Source organism: Carlito syrichta, unplaced genomic scaffold, assembly GCF_000164805.1.
Source record: "Carlito syrichta isolate Samal-C Ts95f unplaced genomic scaffold, Tarsius_syrichta-2.0.1 Scaffold301932, whole genome shotgun sequence".
In the NCBI taxonomy this organism is placed as follows: Eukaryota; Metazoa; Chordata; class Mammalia; order Primates; family Tarsiidae; genus Carlito; species Carlito syrichta.
In genome coordinates this window covers 141,844-158,890 of record NW_007246028.1, presented here as the reverse complement: position 1 = coordinate 158,890, position 17,047 = coordinate 141,844, and the positions used below count along the sequence as shown (strand labels likewise).

Genomic DNA, 17,047 nt, shown 5'->3' with positions numbered 1-17,047 from the left:
CTGGTCTCGAACCCTCGGGCTCAGGCAATCCACTCACCTCAGCCTCCCAAAGGCGCGGGATTACAGGCTGAGCCACCGAGCCCGGTTTATACCCTAATTTCTTAATTGTATTTCTCAGAAGTAATTAGTTTTTGAGGTTTCCTTGAATTGCTATATTGCCTTACAATTTTTCTCCATAAAACCTATTTGCCCCCTCTCTGCTCAGTTACATGAGACTTAAAAACATATCCTGGTTCTAAGAAATTTGGAAACAGATTTGCATATGTTTTTAACTAAGAGAAAAGCACTTGCTTCCACACAACTCTTTTTCCATGTTAAGACTCTATTTTTCTATCAGGATTTTCTATACTGTGAGGAAACTCAAACAGGAAATGCACATGTACTGTTATTCCACTATTTACTCTAACAGCTAAATAACCTGTAAAAGTAAAATAGAATAAACAAGAAGATATCTGGACAGCTCACAACATCTGTCCAGGTTCTGAGTGTATATCTACAGTGGCTGAAGAACAATATAACAAATCTCAAAATTGCAATGATTCCATTCAAATTGCATTGTTATTAGCAAGTTCAACTCAACTTTTCACTTCAAGTCAACAAACAATGATTAGGGTCCAAGTGCTATTCTTAACACTCTAAAAACTATGAAAGAAATATTGAGACATAGTCCTTTCATTCTGGTATTTTGTAACATTATTGAATATGCATGTCATAGTTATACGAACAAGTTAGAAAGTAATAAAGGTATAAATGATATAGTGTAATCAAAAATGTAGTATAAGACATGATTGTAACTGAATTCATGAAGAGACGAAAGCAGTGTATACTGGGAAGAATTTTATAGAAGAAGCAGCCTTAACTTGAGTTTTGAATATAATTGGAATCTATTTTAAATAGATTAAACAGATTAAATCTTACAGCTAATACTTATTATGTGCCAGAACATGTCGTAAGCTCTTGTAGTAACTTAAATCGTTGTAACAACAGTCCCATGAGGAAGGCATTATATTGTAACTATATTAGTACAGAGAAACTGAGGTCCAGAGCAGTTAAGTGACTTGCTTGGCTGAGATTACAAATAGTAGAGTTGGAGTACCATGCTAGGTGTTGCAGCTTCAGAGTCTCTGCTCTTAGCAACTATACTATACAGCTTCTTGACGTAGAAAATGAACTCAAAGTTAGAGATACAATGTCAGTAAAGGTAAAAAAAATTATATCAGAAAGACATATCTGAGGAATAATAAAGGAATGATCTTTCTCTAACAATGGTGTCTCTATTGTCAAGGCACTGGGAAATCAAGCTGGATAAAAACTATGAATAGAGCTTTTTGCTAATTTATTTTGAAAGCTTAAAAGATGGGTTTAAAACTGTCCAAAAATATATAGATTATTACTGATAGATTTTGGTCAGCAAGAATTCTTAAATGGTAGGATTAATTAAATATAAGAAAAATTAAAGAGGCACTTAGGAGATATTTGTGTTCAGCGTAGTTGGGCTACTTTATAAAAGATAACCTTAATTCAAGTAACTATGCCAGGACTCATATTATTAAAGTTCACTGGGGAGTTCCCCAAAATCCTAAACCAACCACTTCCATCTGTTGGTGCAATATGTTGTGGACTCGATTTCCAGATATGTTGCTATAACTAGTTAAATACTCTAGTTGGTTGAGGAAGAGCTTTCTGGAAGATGCACGTAATCCCACCATGATAACAAAACCAAGGGTCTCTGGCTGAGTTTCTACCAATCTATAGACTGAAATTCTCTCCTCGTACTTCCTGCTCCTCCTATTTATTATCCCACAAACACCTTGAGGTAGCCTTAAGCAGAGCAAGCAATTAAATTGGTAACTCTCTCCATCTGTTAGATGTCACCTATGTTGGGCTCCATCAGTAATGAATCTATGTTACTATCTTGACAACTTGCTTATCCCTTTACTCGCCTCCACTAAATAAGGTTCCTTTGTGTCAAGGTTATATTTAAGTCATGGAAGTGGCTAAGATTGTCCGGGGTGGGAAGGGGTTAAAAGCAAAGAGAGCTGGCAAAAGAATATAGGAAAATACCCATATTTTATGAGCAAGTGTGGGAAAGATTTTTAAAAACTCCCAAATCTATATATTTTATCCTTCTAGTTGAGACTTGAGACTTCCCTCCTGAACTTACGTTCTCTCTCTCTCTCTCTCTCTCTCTCTCTCTCTCTCTCTCTCTCTCTCTCTCTCACGATCATCTTAAACTTACCAAGTATGAACTGAACACACACACACACACACACACACACACACACACACACTCAACCTTGTACCCTAACCTTATCCTCCTGTTATTTTCTACACTATAGTTAATGGAACCTCCATTCTTCTAATTGTGTGTGCCAAAATTCTTAATACTATCCCTGAATCTTCTCTCTACCAACACACATGCAACCAGCCAGCAATCCTAAGGGCTACATTTAGAATATATCCAGAATTCAACCCTGCCTTCAAACTGATCTAAACCTAAACCACCATCATCTCCAGCATGGATGATTGCAGTAGTCTGTTAACAGGTCTCCCTGCTTCTTCCCTTGTTCCATATACTCAACATAATGGCAAGAGAGGTCAATGTAAATAAAAAGTCAGATTATAGCTCCTGTCTTTTCAAAGCCCCCAAAACTCCCCGACCTTCTCAGAGTAAACAGGAAAGTCCTCATTCTTTTCCTAAGGACTTCCGTGAGTTATCCAATCCATTCTCTCTGTGATAACTCCCTGGCAGTTCTGTGACTCATATACTTCATCCATAATCACTTTCATCAACAATCCTGGGCCACTCCCCTGACCCCCAGACACACTCCAGTGTCAAGATCCTTGCACTTGCTTTGCTTGCCAAGATATTCTTCTTATGGTTTTTTTTCAAATGGATTACTCCTTCATTTTCTTCAGGTCTTTAGATGAAAATCATCTTCTCAGAAGGTCTTCACTGACCTTCTTGCCTAAAATTTTAACCCCCACTTGTATCCTTCAAGTCTTGCATTGCTGCTTTAGTTTTACTCCATAGCATTTACTACTGTCTAATTTTAGACTATTGTAGCTGAGTCATTTATCGTATTTGTTTACTCCCCACCCCCACCACCATAGAAGATGATATTCCAGAGAGCAGAGTTTTGTTTTCCTGGCTCACTACTACACCCTCAGGACATAAAATATGCCTGGCCTATGGTAGGTTTTCAACAAATATTTGTTGAGTTAGTGAATAAAAACAGAGATGTAGTTCCCAGAGAAGTAGAGAAAAACCTGGAAGATGGCATTATCAGGTAAGACTAGGGAGGTGAGATCTGTGTGATGAAGGTTGTATGTAACAGTACCAAATCCTGCAGAGAAAGGAAAAGTCACAATGGGGAAGCTATCAGTGAGCAAATAAATAAGAATTTCCTTCAGGAAGCAAATATGTGGGAAAAAGTGAACTGGAGGTACTTCTAGCCATCTGCTAATGTGAGTTGTTCAGAGAAATGAAAACTAAGGAATCATTGGATGGCACTTTTATTACTTTTTTCAAAAAATAAACTTTATTATACTTCAAACCAGAGTATCATTGAGAGATAGAGTTACTTTTGGGGGAAAATGCACTAAAACAACAATCTATTTCATGTTACTTTGTATTTTAACTTACATTTCATATATCTGAAATTTTGGCATTTCATTTTAAAATGTTTTTCTTCTTGAAACTTATTGACTAAGAACACTGGCAACTTTTGAAGTAAAATTATTATTACTAGGGACAAAGTTTAAAATAGAAGATTTATACATCCCACAATCGACATATTATTTAAAATCTTAACTTGGTAAGAGTTGAGGATTTATAGAGGTGTATTTGAGCTTATTTCTTGGCACAAAATACAGGAATAAAGACAATTGTGAGGGGGGCACATGACATCATTAAGTGTACCTGATCTCAAACCAGGCAAAGCAGGAGACCAAAGGGAGGCCCAAACTTTACCTGTACAATGACCACTTATTTACCTAATCCTGAATTGTACCCCACATTTTAAAAATAAAATTAGATTTAAAATAAACTTGCAAATTATAGATATCCTCAGTTAAGTGATAATTAAATTTTTATTTTGTATCTGTGAGATGTCCATTTATTTTCACAAGTACAGAGAAGGGATACAAAGGAAATGATATTATTTTAAATACCAGAAATCATACTGGCACATTTATCGTATTTGGAGAATGAAGAACTATACTGTAGAAAAGAAGAGGCATTTTAAAATTCAGTAGCTCTTTTTAAGTTTACTTTCATCAGAAACAATTAACAATGGACTCCATTTTTCTAGTATCACTTTCCCCTACTCTATCCCTGTTCAATTTCTGCAATATCTACTTTGACATTCATACAAATAGGGTTGCCATTTAGGTGGGTAAAGGTTGTTTCTGTAATGAAACACTGACAGCAAGAGAGTAGTTGTCACTTTACGTTAGATGAAAAACAACTAAAGAGTAGAAGTCTACACATTATGATAAAGGACAGAGCGTAGTTAAATTAAGTGTTACCTGAGACATTTATCTCAACCTGATTAGTTGACAAATAGATCCCTTGTTTGGTTCCCTAGATAAATTATCTGTATTCTCTAGTTTCTCTTTTAGTCTATTGAAGACACGTACTCCACAATACTTGAATAAACAAAACACTTTCAGATTCATATTATTTGTGTTTGAATTTCCTTTAACAAAGAATTATCTTCTTAAACAGTGACTCACATTATAATATCTTAATTTTCATATGTTGAAGCTGAGGCTGATATTATTATGTCTGTGTTATCAATAACTCTTATTAAAAACTTTCCAGATAGAAATATGAAATGAAGCAGTATGGCTTATAGATTTCTCCTTTTCCCTACTTTAGGTATATGGATTTCATCTTCTAGTTGTAAAAGTTACTTCACTATCTAATTTTTTCCTGTTCACAGTATATAAATCAGGGTCTTATTTAACTTATTTGAGACTGTGACTCAGAGTTGCAATGGTACTATTTTAAAATAAGGGCTTGAATAGCATAAATTCAACTACAAATGCCTTTCAAAAACTAAACTTTCATTTTATATTGAATTTATTTAAAATTTCCTTTTGTAGAAAGAGTGGATACAAATAAACAAACATCTTACAGAATTGCAAAGGGGGTAGTGAGGAGGTCAATTTATATGGACATGTCAAAATTATGAAAGGGTATAACTAAAAAGTGGGTACTTCATCATTTTGACATCATATTTTCAGATAAGATAAGGAACTATTCAGGGAGAGAAATAAAAATGCTATATTCTATAGTGATCTTAAAGATTTTTCTATCACCATAGTAACTACAGGGAGTATGGCTTCATTTTTAGAGGGTCAAATCTAAAAAGATCACTTATTTCTAGACAAACTAAAATAGTAAAATGCTATAAGAGATTTTATCTCTGACTCTAAACTATAGATAGTGCTACAAAATTTTCTTGGTGCATATACCATTTTTCTGTGTGCGATGCCTTGGGACAAGAGTATGTGCAGGGACTTTAGAAAGGATTTATTTCTTGGACTCCAGCCAATTTTGACAGCATTCTCTGAAAACACACCAAGGAGCTATTATCTAGATATCTAGGGAGTGTGACATCCCCTGCCCCAGTTTTTGCTTTTTGCTTTTCTCGTTTAAGAAAGAAAGTTTCCCTGCTTTGGCAATGTGCTGCCCAGAATTGCTAAAACCGTTCACAACTCGATTCTGAGCAAGTCTACTTCTTTCTTTCCCGAGAATTGGGAGTTCCCAAAGACTTGAATTGAAAGAAATAAGTAAGCTTTGCAAGCACAAATCCTCAGAGAATAGATAGATAGATAGATAGATAGATAGATAGATAGATAGATAGATAGATAGATAGATATAGATAGACATACACACATATACATATATATTTGTGCATATGTACACACACCACATCAAAGACATACTGGGTAGCTTATATATTCTGGTGGGAAATATTTTTTTTTTCTACATAGGTTCTTACAGCTATATATTGTAAGAGTTTGGGCTCCCAGTGTGCAGACAAATGTGACTGCTTGCCCAACGTGAATTTAAGTAATCAGACTGTCATTCAGCTGATTGCTTGTCACCAAGTGGAGAACTTGTCAAAGTTTTGAATCTTTGCCATTGGGCTGGCAGCCAAGCAAAAATTGAGTCTATGACTTACATAATCAGGAGTTGAATCAGATCAAGTACTGGTGAAATCAGGCTGTCCAGGTAAGACAAGTTTAATGGAAACAACAAAGAAGTCATGTTGGTGCATGTTACTGGCGTTTGACCTAATCAAGCTAGTGGGATGGCCCTAAACACTCCACCAAGGACTCTAGGCTCAGAGCCTTCAGAAGATGGTAGTAAAATTCTACCAGCTAATTTAAAGTAAAGGAAGAATATTATGGACTTGCTTAAGTCCAGTAACTTTTAGGGCATCAATAACAGATACCAAATACATTGCATCCTTTTAAAGTTTCTGTTCTATTATCAGTTTTGCTTTTATCAGTAGTAATTGTGTTTTTTCACTATACAAGTCTTTGACATCAAATAAACCAACTGCAATGTGATACTGACCTATTTTCTATTTTATACTGAAAGAGGATGATAGGCAAAGACAGTTCACTCTGCCCACATATGTATTTTCTACTTCCAACATGCTGAAATTACTCTTGATAAGATCACCAATGGCCTCCTAAATTGCCAAAGTCAACTTTTCCTTCCTGATCCTAACTGCATTCGATTTGGCAGCCCCCTCCTACCTTCTGGTTCTCCTCCTGGGTCTGCTGACAATTAATCTCCAGGCATGCTCCTCTCCTTCTGTCTCCCCTGCTTTCCACAGAGGCTCACCTCTAGAACACCTTTCTTCTCACTTTTTTCAATCTAAAAATATTTCCTAAGCTATGTGACGATCTTTTGTGCTATTCAATAACACAAATACTCCAATACTCTGTTTCAGCTGTATTGATCTTTGCACATGGAAAGAGTTCAATAAATATATGTTCAACTGACTCGTATATGGCAATTTCATGGACAAAATAATCAAATTTATACTAGCCTGACTAGCCAAATATGTGATTTTTAACAAAACTACAGGAAGACACTTTTAACCTGCATTTCTCCCAATGAGTAAATTCACAGACAATTTCTGTATTGGTTTGTTCTCTTTTCTTTTTGTATGGTAATACCTGACATGTCAGATAAGTACTTTTTCCCACAGAGTTAAATTGAAATGCTGAACAAAAACAATAATAACAATAGTAATAATAACAACAGTGAAGGCTTCCAATCACAAGGTGTACATAGACGAGAATACCTTAACTTTTTTTAAAAATTCTCTCTCTCTCTCTCTCTCTCTCTCTCTCAAATTTATTCGCATCGCCCACAGCCACTGTCTCTTACCCTGTCTGAACAGATAAGCAAGAACCTGGAAACATGATTGCTTTTTATTTTTAGGTTCCCATTGTGAGCATTGACTTTTACCTCTTACAACTGGCTTTATCTATATTCTCACCTGCTTCTGTATCTTAGTTCATTCCCAAGGCAAGTCCTCATGCATCATAGGTATGAAATCTAATAATGAGGCAGAAAGCCCTCTAAGCTCTACTCTTAACCTCCTGTTACCCACTTTGAGTTGTGATGTTTTCTTCAGAGCCTGTCTTCTGGGAAGCTATGCGATCAGCAAGTCACTCCCATCTAGCCTAGTCTCCAATTCATGAAATGTTAAAGCTTTCCCAATTTTTCCTGAAAGTAGACAAGAATGTTTCTTTTATTGATACTCGTTAAGTTTTATATTTGCTTATCCATACAGGAAACACATGATCTCTAAAGCAGAACACATACTTAATTACTCAGTAATATCTTAAGGTCAGATGTCTGTCTCTGAGTATAGGGGTTGAAGTACATGAGAGAAATCCCCAAATCGTGGATCTCAGAGCTTATATCAAGCACTTGGCACATCTGTCAGAGAGAGGGAGAGAGAAACAGATAGGCAGAGACTTGGCTCTGAAATATAAACAAATCCTCTCCAGACAAAAGGGAAATTCTAGGTTTATTATTTTTGGAATATGAGTCGAAATGTAAACAAAGTGTTCTGGGAACTAGAAATTGTTAAACCTCTTTGAATGAATGCACTAAACTCCAAGGTATGCTAGCAATCATCCTATAAAACAGTTGCCAGAGCTCTTTGCTAATAAAGCCCAGACTGTGTAGAAATGAGAAAATATGTATGGCCCGACAATAGTTACCATCTTATTCTTCTCAAAATATGATTTCAACTGCCTATTGGACATCTAAAGTCCAATGCCTTAAAGGTTTCTCAGTGAGATTATGTCCAAAACTGAGTTCATATTTGCATACACACACACACACACAAGTATGCACTCCTGGAACCTGCTCATTCATCTGAAATTCTTATACTCTATGACACCAATACTCACCTAGATGCCCAGGCTAGACACCTGAGAGTCGTTCAAGTCTTTTCTCTTCTTCCCAATACACAGTCACTAAATTCTGTCAAGTCTTCTTCCTAAAATTCTTTCAAAATTCAACTCAATTATGAATGTCAACAAGATATTTGATTAAATTAATGACTTTTCATTAATATTATAGATGTGATGATATTATATGTACTTTCTTTGAAAAGAGTTCTTATATACTAGAAAAAAATGCTGAAGTATCTATAGATAAAATTATGTATCCATTTATTTATGAATCAAGTGTTTATGGATAAAATTATATATCATTTGTTTCAGAATAATCTACTTGAAGATGTGAGTGGGGGAGTGTATAGATGAAACAAGGTAGTCCACGGCATTGGATAATAGGTTCATGGGGCGAATTTACATTATTTTCCCACTTTTTTATATTTGTGAATTTACATAATAAAATGTTTAAAAATTGTGGTTTCCATTGGTTATTGAACCACATGTATTGAACCACATTGAAATGGAATTTTCCATTTGAGATTAAAAGTAGATTATTAAACATTCGCAATCTCTGTCTCCTGGCCCATCTTCCCCTAAGATTCTACATCTCCAAGAAGTCAGACTAATATGATTACTCATGCAGCCTGTCTTTACATGTGTGTTACCAACTATCCATAATGTCCTATTTCCAGTACTCAGCTATGTCTACCTCTCCATGAATCCTTTCCTGAGCCTATGACCACGTATGATATATGATCCATTCCTTCTCTGAACTTCAAGAAAATATTCTGTAGCACTTAGAACATTCATCGTATTTTTCCCATCTCTTTTAGCTGGAGCTTCTATTTGCATTTCTTTTTTTAAGTCTCCAAACTATACCCTTTCTTACTTTTACAATAAAATCCTTTAGAAACATCTGACAAGCAAACAAAAATGTACTTCACCCACTCTCTTTCAGCTGTATTGGTCTTTGCACATGGAAAGAGTTCAATAAATATATGTTCAATTGACTCGTATATGGCAATTTCATGGACAAAATAACCAAATTTATACTAACCTGACTAGTCAAATATGTGATTTTTAACAAATTTATTTGGGAGTCAATACTTTTTTAAAAATTTCTTTCATAATAAATGTGTAGTTTGCTATTTTCCCCTAAAATATCATATGGATAAAAATTGTGGAGTTAATTTGTGGGACACGTTTATTTATTCAACAGCACCAAAACACTGGGCCATCTATGCATTTGGCTCTGGAAATCCAACAGAAAGTAAGTCAGATATTATCCCTGTACTCATAGAGTTTAGTCTAGTGGCATGTACAGACCACTTAATATATGATTTAATATTATCCATAAGCAGCATAAAGAGAAATGAAAAAAAATAGTACAAGAAATTAAGAGTGGCTGAGGCTGTTATTTAAAATAAAAGGTAGATAATCCTTCACTGAGAAAGAAGTGAAGTAACTAACCATATAAATGTTGAGGAAGAAAAGTATTTTTGGCAGGGAGAACAGCAAGTTTAGAAACCTTGAAGAAATAGTTTACTCAGAGTACTCAAGGAATGCAATAAAGCTAAAGAGACTGAAATGTTGTGGACTAGGGAGAAACAGGAAAAGACGAGTTTGGAATGGTAGGTAGTATAAACCAAGTCATACAGAGATCTATAGGCCATAGTAAAGATTATGGTTTTTATGAAAGCCAATGGAGGGTTTTGAATAGAGGAGTAATATGATCCAACTTATGTTTTTAAAAATCTTTTTGACTGTTGTATGGAGAAGTAGCTAAGAGAGGGACAAGACTAGAAGCAAGAAGACCATTTAGATAGCTATTGAAATAATCCAGGTGAGAGGCAATGATAGCTTAAATTGGAGTTGCAGCAAGGGAGGTATTGAGAAGTAGACAAATTCTGTATTCATTCTGGACGTAAAGCAAAGATGATTGTGCAATTTTTTAAATACTAGAGCTGGAAAAGTTTTTAGATTGTAATTAGACTGAATTCAGGAATTTTCATTTACTGAAATCAGAGAAACTATGGTATAAGAAGGATTAGGGAGTACAGTTTACAATTTTGTTTGAGCAATATTAAGTTTAAAAGTCTCCTGAGATCTCCAAGTATCGAGAAATAACTTGCATGTATTAATCTGGAGTTCAGAGGAGAGGTCAGGCTTGAGATACAATTTTGGTATCCTTTTCTTACAAAGAATATTTAAGGTTACGGAAACAAATGAGAGAAAGTATGGACAGAGAAAGAAATAAGTGCAAGCACTGAGCCAGAGCACTCCAATATTAATATCAGGAAGAGGTGAAGGATCCAGCAAAGAAGAATGAGGAACCAGTGGACACGAAGGTGGAAGGGAAAACAAAGGAAGATTTCAAGTTACTGAAGTCAATTTAAGGCAGTTTTAAGATGTAGCGGTGATCAATATCAGGATGAGTACTGTGAATTACCTATTAAATTTGCTCTTGTTGAAGTCCTTGGATTTCAGGGCTAATAATTTGCAAAAGTCAATAATTTAGAATTGCAAAACCATTTTTTAATTCTGGGATTCATATGCTTCTTTTTCCTCTTTCCATGAATAGCTGATTCATTTTTTCTTCTTTTAAAATTTCAATATTACAGAATATAAAAGAAAATCTGCAGCAAATCTCAGGTCGGATTGACGATATTCATAACAGGAAGACAGCAGTATTACAAAGTGCCACATCTATGGAAAGAACGAAACTACAGGAAGCTCTTGCAAAGCTTGATTTACGATGGGAAAAAGTTAACAAAATGTACAAGGACCGACAAGGGTAGGTAACACTTTCATTTTGCTGAATGATTATACAAATGATTCATTTTCAGGAAACTCTCGAATTTATTTTCATGCCCTTTATGGGGAAAAAAACAGATTGGGATAAGCATTATTGTCATTGGAAAAAGGTAGGTGGAGTGAGAACAAATAATGAACAGTTCAGACAAATGAGTTGAATTTTAGAACTGATTCTGTACTGAATTTTTCATTAGGTTGAAACATTATGTCTTCTAAAATCTCAGGTAACTTTGAAGCAGGTTTGGTGATTTAATTAAAGTGCTATAAATAATTGTATAATACAAAAAGCATATTTTTAGTCAACCATTTGTCTTATGTATTTATAGAAGACTGATACTTTGATTAATATGTTTAAACGCTAACTTAGCAACAAAAAGTTAATTTCCACTTATTGTTTCTGTTTTGGAGAGTGATAATTTATACTTTGCAGTTCTCACACCCTCACCCCCCGCACATACACACCTTTTTTGTTGTGATGGAGAGTTTGTTGAGTGCGAAACAGGTTTTGTTCTTACCTTAATTAAAATATTTACCTGTGGACCTAATTTTGAGAAGGGATGAATTAATATATATTCTTTAGCCTCACTTCACGAGAATGTGGATTATTTCCTTTCACATTTTAAAGTTAAAATTAATAAATTTCTCAAATAGCTTAGTACAGTTTATTTCAACCTTCTGTAATCTCAATATAGACTTTTAAATTATTCCCACAGAAAATCAAATCATTTGTCTAAAATTATAGAAAACCTCCATAGTATCATGCACATCTGTCCATTTCTAACCATCCTTATTTCTATTTTAATTATTGGTTTACTACATTAGGCTTCTAAACAAAGACTTTGAGTACTAATCTCAGTTGCTTCCAATGACTATCCTCACTTTCTTCTCAAATATCTTTCATCTAGCATCATTTTCCTAAGTGTAAGAACATCAGTACTATAATTTCATTCCCTTGAGAATGAAACCTTGACTCCTTGGCCACAACTGTACATAATTTCCTGGTCAGTCTCACTGCTTATCCCTTCATGCCTGCCCTATAGCCCTTCCAAATTCTGTTCTAGCAATATTAAATCTATTTGCAGATCTCCAAGTGTTTTGTGCTTCCTCTGGCCTTCAGGTCTCATCTGATATGTTATATTTGTCTAAAAAACCTAAAACTGCTAGTTAATCATAATGTCTGGAAACTTGGATATTGTTTTACCACCTGATATAATATAATATCAATAAATCATGTATGTATTTGCAAATGATTTCAGATTGGTAGCTACTCTGTAGAGTGCATGCTCCAACGTGTCTAGTTCTAGAACTGACTTCCTGGTTGTTGATTTGTGTACTTTTCTGCCTCCTGAACAAGTTCCTTATAGGCAAGAGCTATGTTTTATTTTGTGGGATATGCTCACGACTAATATATTGTTGAGCACAAAGTGGGAGTTCAGCACATTGAACTCAAGCTTCCTCCCCAAAATTTGAGAACATTTATCCTCTGGATGATTTAATAAGTTTATCTCAACTTAATTGAAAACAACTGATTCCAGGATGTCCAAAGGAAAAGATAAAGGAAAAGAAACTCAACTATCTCATCTATATACTACAAATACTAACAAACTTATACTGGCACCATGATGCACTTTATCTTGGTATCCCTCATTGAGTCATTATGACCTTGTGCAGCTACTATAATGAGCTCAGTTTCATCACCACTGTCAAGATGTTCTTGTCTCTCTACTGTCTTCTTCCAGTCAGCATTTTTTTCATAATTCTAGGCCATTCACACCAACCCCTAAGAACTCTTAGTATTTTTTGGTAACCAGTGATCTACAGAGCTTCCATAAGCACCTAACAGTCTTGCACTAAACTAGAAGTAACAATTTCTGCTTTTTGAAGCTTCACCTTCACTTTATTTATAAGGCATGTTTGCCCAAAAAGCTAATCACTCTCTTCTCACAGGGTCATTCAGACATTTCCCTTTTAGTTCACCTTCTGCACTAGACTTGAAAAGAAGCAGAAGCACTAATGTCATTCTACAGAGAGGGCAGCTGAAATCTCATCCCAAAGTTCAGGTCTTTTCTACTTCTGGAAAAGAATAGAGTGCTTCTAAACCCAGTAGACCATTTCTTCCTTATCTGGACACTAAAAGGGATTCTTAATTTTCCTCTAATTGACCTTTTATAGAAACCAATTAGGAACTGTTAAACTTCCTATGACGTTTAGTCTAATCTCAGATAAAAACTATTTTAAGTAATTGTTCATGAGCACAGGTTCTAGAGTTCTAACCTGTCTTGGAATCATGCCTTTGTTGTTGATGACCTATGTGTCCTTGAGTGGGTGTCTTAATTCCTGTGTTTCACCAGTTTCTTATCTATAAAATGATATAAGAATGATGTCTAAGTCATAAAGTTGTTATGAGGATTAGTTGATTTAATGCGTGTAGAGAGCTTAGTGGATTGCTTATACATAACAGTGACTCTGTCACGGTTGGTAGTTTCAGTGATGAAAATGGTGGTCTTATGGTTCTAAATAGTCTTGATATCTGGTAATTTATTCCTACACTCTTTGAAATTTTCCTGATCATCGGAAACAGATGAATTAGACTGAGTCCCTCCTTTGAAGACCATCCCAGTTCTGGAGAGAAAACGGACAACAAGCCAGAAAATAAGGGTTGATAGATAGTAGCTATGCAAGAGGTCAAGAACAAGATCCCTTGGAAAGTGATTGGAAACATGTTACTCAGTTCACAAGTAAATCATGGTCTATGCACCATTCAAGGTTCTGAGCTACACCTAACAGAATTATATAATTTACAAGAAACATATCAGGTACCTCATGAAATCACTGTGAAATCCTGGGAGCCAGACTTAACAATGGGCAGAAACTATTAAGGAAGAACAGGATAGGTATCCAGAAACATATTTCAACATCAAGCTACAAGGTAAATAGAATTACTTTGCTGTCTTGATCATGATCCACTGCCACACCAGGAACACCAGTGCACTGGACTCTTCTTACTACTATCAATGCTAAAAAGTATCTAAAATTTTTCTTCTCTTTTGTGTCACTCACTCTACAATTAAGATCTCTGGCAGAAGAATCTGATAAGTAAAATGTTGGATTTTCTGTTTTCTGTAAAGGACTGGTTAGTAAACGTTTTAGTCTCTGTAAGCCATGTTGTCCCTGCACAACCACTCAATGCTGCTGCTGTAGGGTGAAATAAACCATACACAATAGATAAACGGATGGGCATAACTTGTTCTAATAAAACTTTAGTTGCCAGGACAGGTGGCTGGCTGTATTTTGCTAGGGGACTATAAATTGATGACTTGTTATAAGGCAGGCTTAGGTCATAGAACTAGGATTCAACTGCTAGGGATCAGGGAAAATAAATAGCTGGGATTTTTTTCTTCGTAGTAGTGATAGTCAGGACTTTGTGTCCTACTGAGTCCTATACAATGATAGATTCTTGAATTCTTGGACAAATTTAGAAGCTATGCATTCATAAATATACAAATGTTCAGGACAACATTCATGTTGAGTTCTCAACAAAAATCTGCTGAATTTTTAATACACCAACTTGAGTAAAAATCAAAATTCGTTTGAGCCAGTATATATTGGTATTTTTTCATATAAGGTATATGTATGATAGTATAAATCAACTATTACCATAATAATGCTGTGGCAAATCATTCCAAAAATTGATGGCTTCAAAAAACAGACATTTCTGGGTCTTTAGGTTGCCTGTAGTTTGGCTGACACAGGCTAGTCTGGACTAGAAAGCTCTGCTTGAAGATATGGCTTAGCTGAACAAGGCTCGAGGATGCCTTTTAGAGTAAGGTCTGCTATATATATCTTTCCTCTGGGCCTAAGATGAAGGGCCAGAGTCATTCTCTTTTCATGATGGATCATCAAAGAATGAACCAAGCTTAACCTGCTAAGAGCACGTGTACCCTATGCTCCTATAAAGTCACTGGTCCACTGACATTCCATTGGCCAGAGCAAATCACATGGCCAAGACTGACATCATTGGGAGAGTAGCCTCTTCCTCAAGTGGAAGGCGGGAGATGTGAATATTTGCTGAACAATAATCAAAACTATTAGAGACAGTTTTTACTTTATAATAAAGGATTTTTTTGCAGCTAAAAAAAATACCTTAGTGATTTTTTTCTTGCTTCATTATTTGACAGGGGAGAAAACTAAATTCCAAAAGTGTTAAATTACTTGCCCAGCCACATATTAATTAGCTCATCTGCATATTTCACTTTAACCAAAATATTTAGCTCTAATATGTTTGTATATTTTATACTCAATAAGTTACAAATAAGCAAAAATGCATTAGATTCTCAACATAAGTTCTAAGACATAAGTTCTGAGACCTTCATTAATCATCACATCCATGAATGTTATAATTACAAAATTCACCTTTATTAAATGTCATAAAGTAATACAGGCATTACTCTTTAGGTGAGTAATACTCTTTAGAAGATTATTAAAAATCAGACCGATTCATGACTGCTCACTTATTATCCAGGAGACCTGCTTTCATACATTGTCTTTCAGCAAATAAAATTTCAATATGTGTCTCAACAAGTTACAAATTATCACAATATTAAAAGTGACTCCTTTACATGGATATTCTGATTGTTCCCAAATTGTAAACATAGTTAACATTAAATCCACAAACACCATGAGCTTATGGATAGATATACAAGGAGTGATACCAAAATATCTTGAATTTATTTATTACAAATTCTGTATTCATTCTTACATTTTTTTATTAAACATATGTTTTATTTTAGAATTTTGGGGTACAGTTAAGGGTTAGTTATACAAATATGCATCGTTCGGGCACCTTTGTTGATAAGGGGTGTCCCCCCTTCCCCAGACAGATATTGACTACCGTTAATCTCACCTCCCTTCCCCTCTCTGCCCCCCCATGGTTTCCCACCACTGTCCATCCTTTTCTTATAGTATTACGATAGATGTTCAAGGACTACTTATGAGTGAGAACATGTGATACTCAGTCACCTTCAAAGTACCCTCCATTTGATGCAGTACACCTACCAAGACACTTTTTTCATTACTCAAAACTGTTTTTTAACTTGTCAATTTTGATGCCTTTTATTACTTCTGCCATTTTGTTTCACTTCTTCCACATCGACAAAACGTTTCTCTTTGAAGACTTTTTTCACATCTGGGAAAACAAAGAAAAAAGTTGCTTAGGGTAAAGAGCAGGTGAATAGGGAGAGTGGGGAATAGGGTGTCATGCTGTTTTTGGTCAAAAATTGCTGAACACTCAGTGCAGTGTGGGCAAGTGTGCTTGTAAATCACTCATTGTGAAATGGGCAAATGTGTTGAAAGAATCTCCAAAAAATATTTACTGAAGCTGAAAACACCCTCTCACAACACTGCTAGCTGGTACACTGATGCTGAGTAAGATCTGCTATATATATCTACCTAGTGGGGAAAACCTGTCCTACAAGGAGCCCAGCATCCAAAAAATAATTCCATTTTTTGGGAGGTTCCCCCTGGTTCATATATGTAAGTTCAATATATAATATCTTGGGAAATTATTATTGCTGCTAGATTCTGTTTTCCTCTATTTCTTGGTGGGTTACTAACTGCTTATAAAATATAGCTATAGGAAATATCTACACATTTAAAAAATCATAAGCTCTATATAGTATTAGAGAAACAAAGCCCTTTCTTTCAACAAACACTTAAGAAGGCCTACTAAGTACCAGATGCTATGCTCTTTTGTCTTTAATTTCTTTTTGATACCATCTTTATTATCCCTCAA

The 17,047-nt window shown here is 35.2% G+C and overlaps 1 protein-coding gene across 1 annotated transcript in view; it reads left to right on the top strand.

Annotated features, from left to right (window-relative positions):
* Positions 1-17,047, top strand: part of LOC103258005 (dystrophin-like) — a gene marked incomplete at its 3' end in the record, with an annotated part of 161,124 nt that overhangs the window by 90,571 nt on the left and 53,506 nt on the right. Inside the window, exon 13 of the mRNA XM_008055710.1 lies at positions 11,064-11,236. Within this exon, the coding sequence (XP_008053901.1) occupies positions 11,064-11,236 (173 nt within the window). The remainder of the gene's footprint in view (positions 1-11,063; positions 11,237-17,047) is intronic.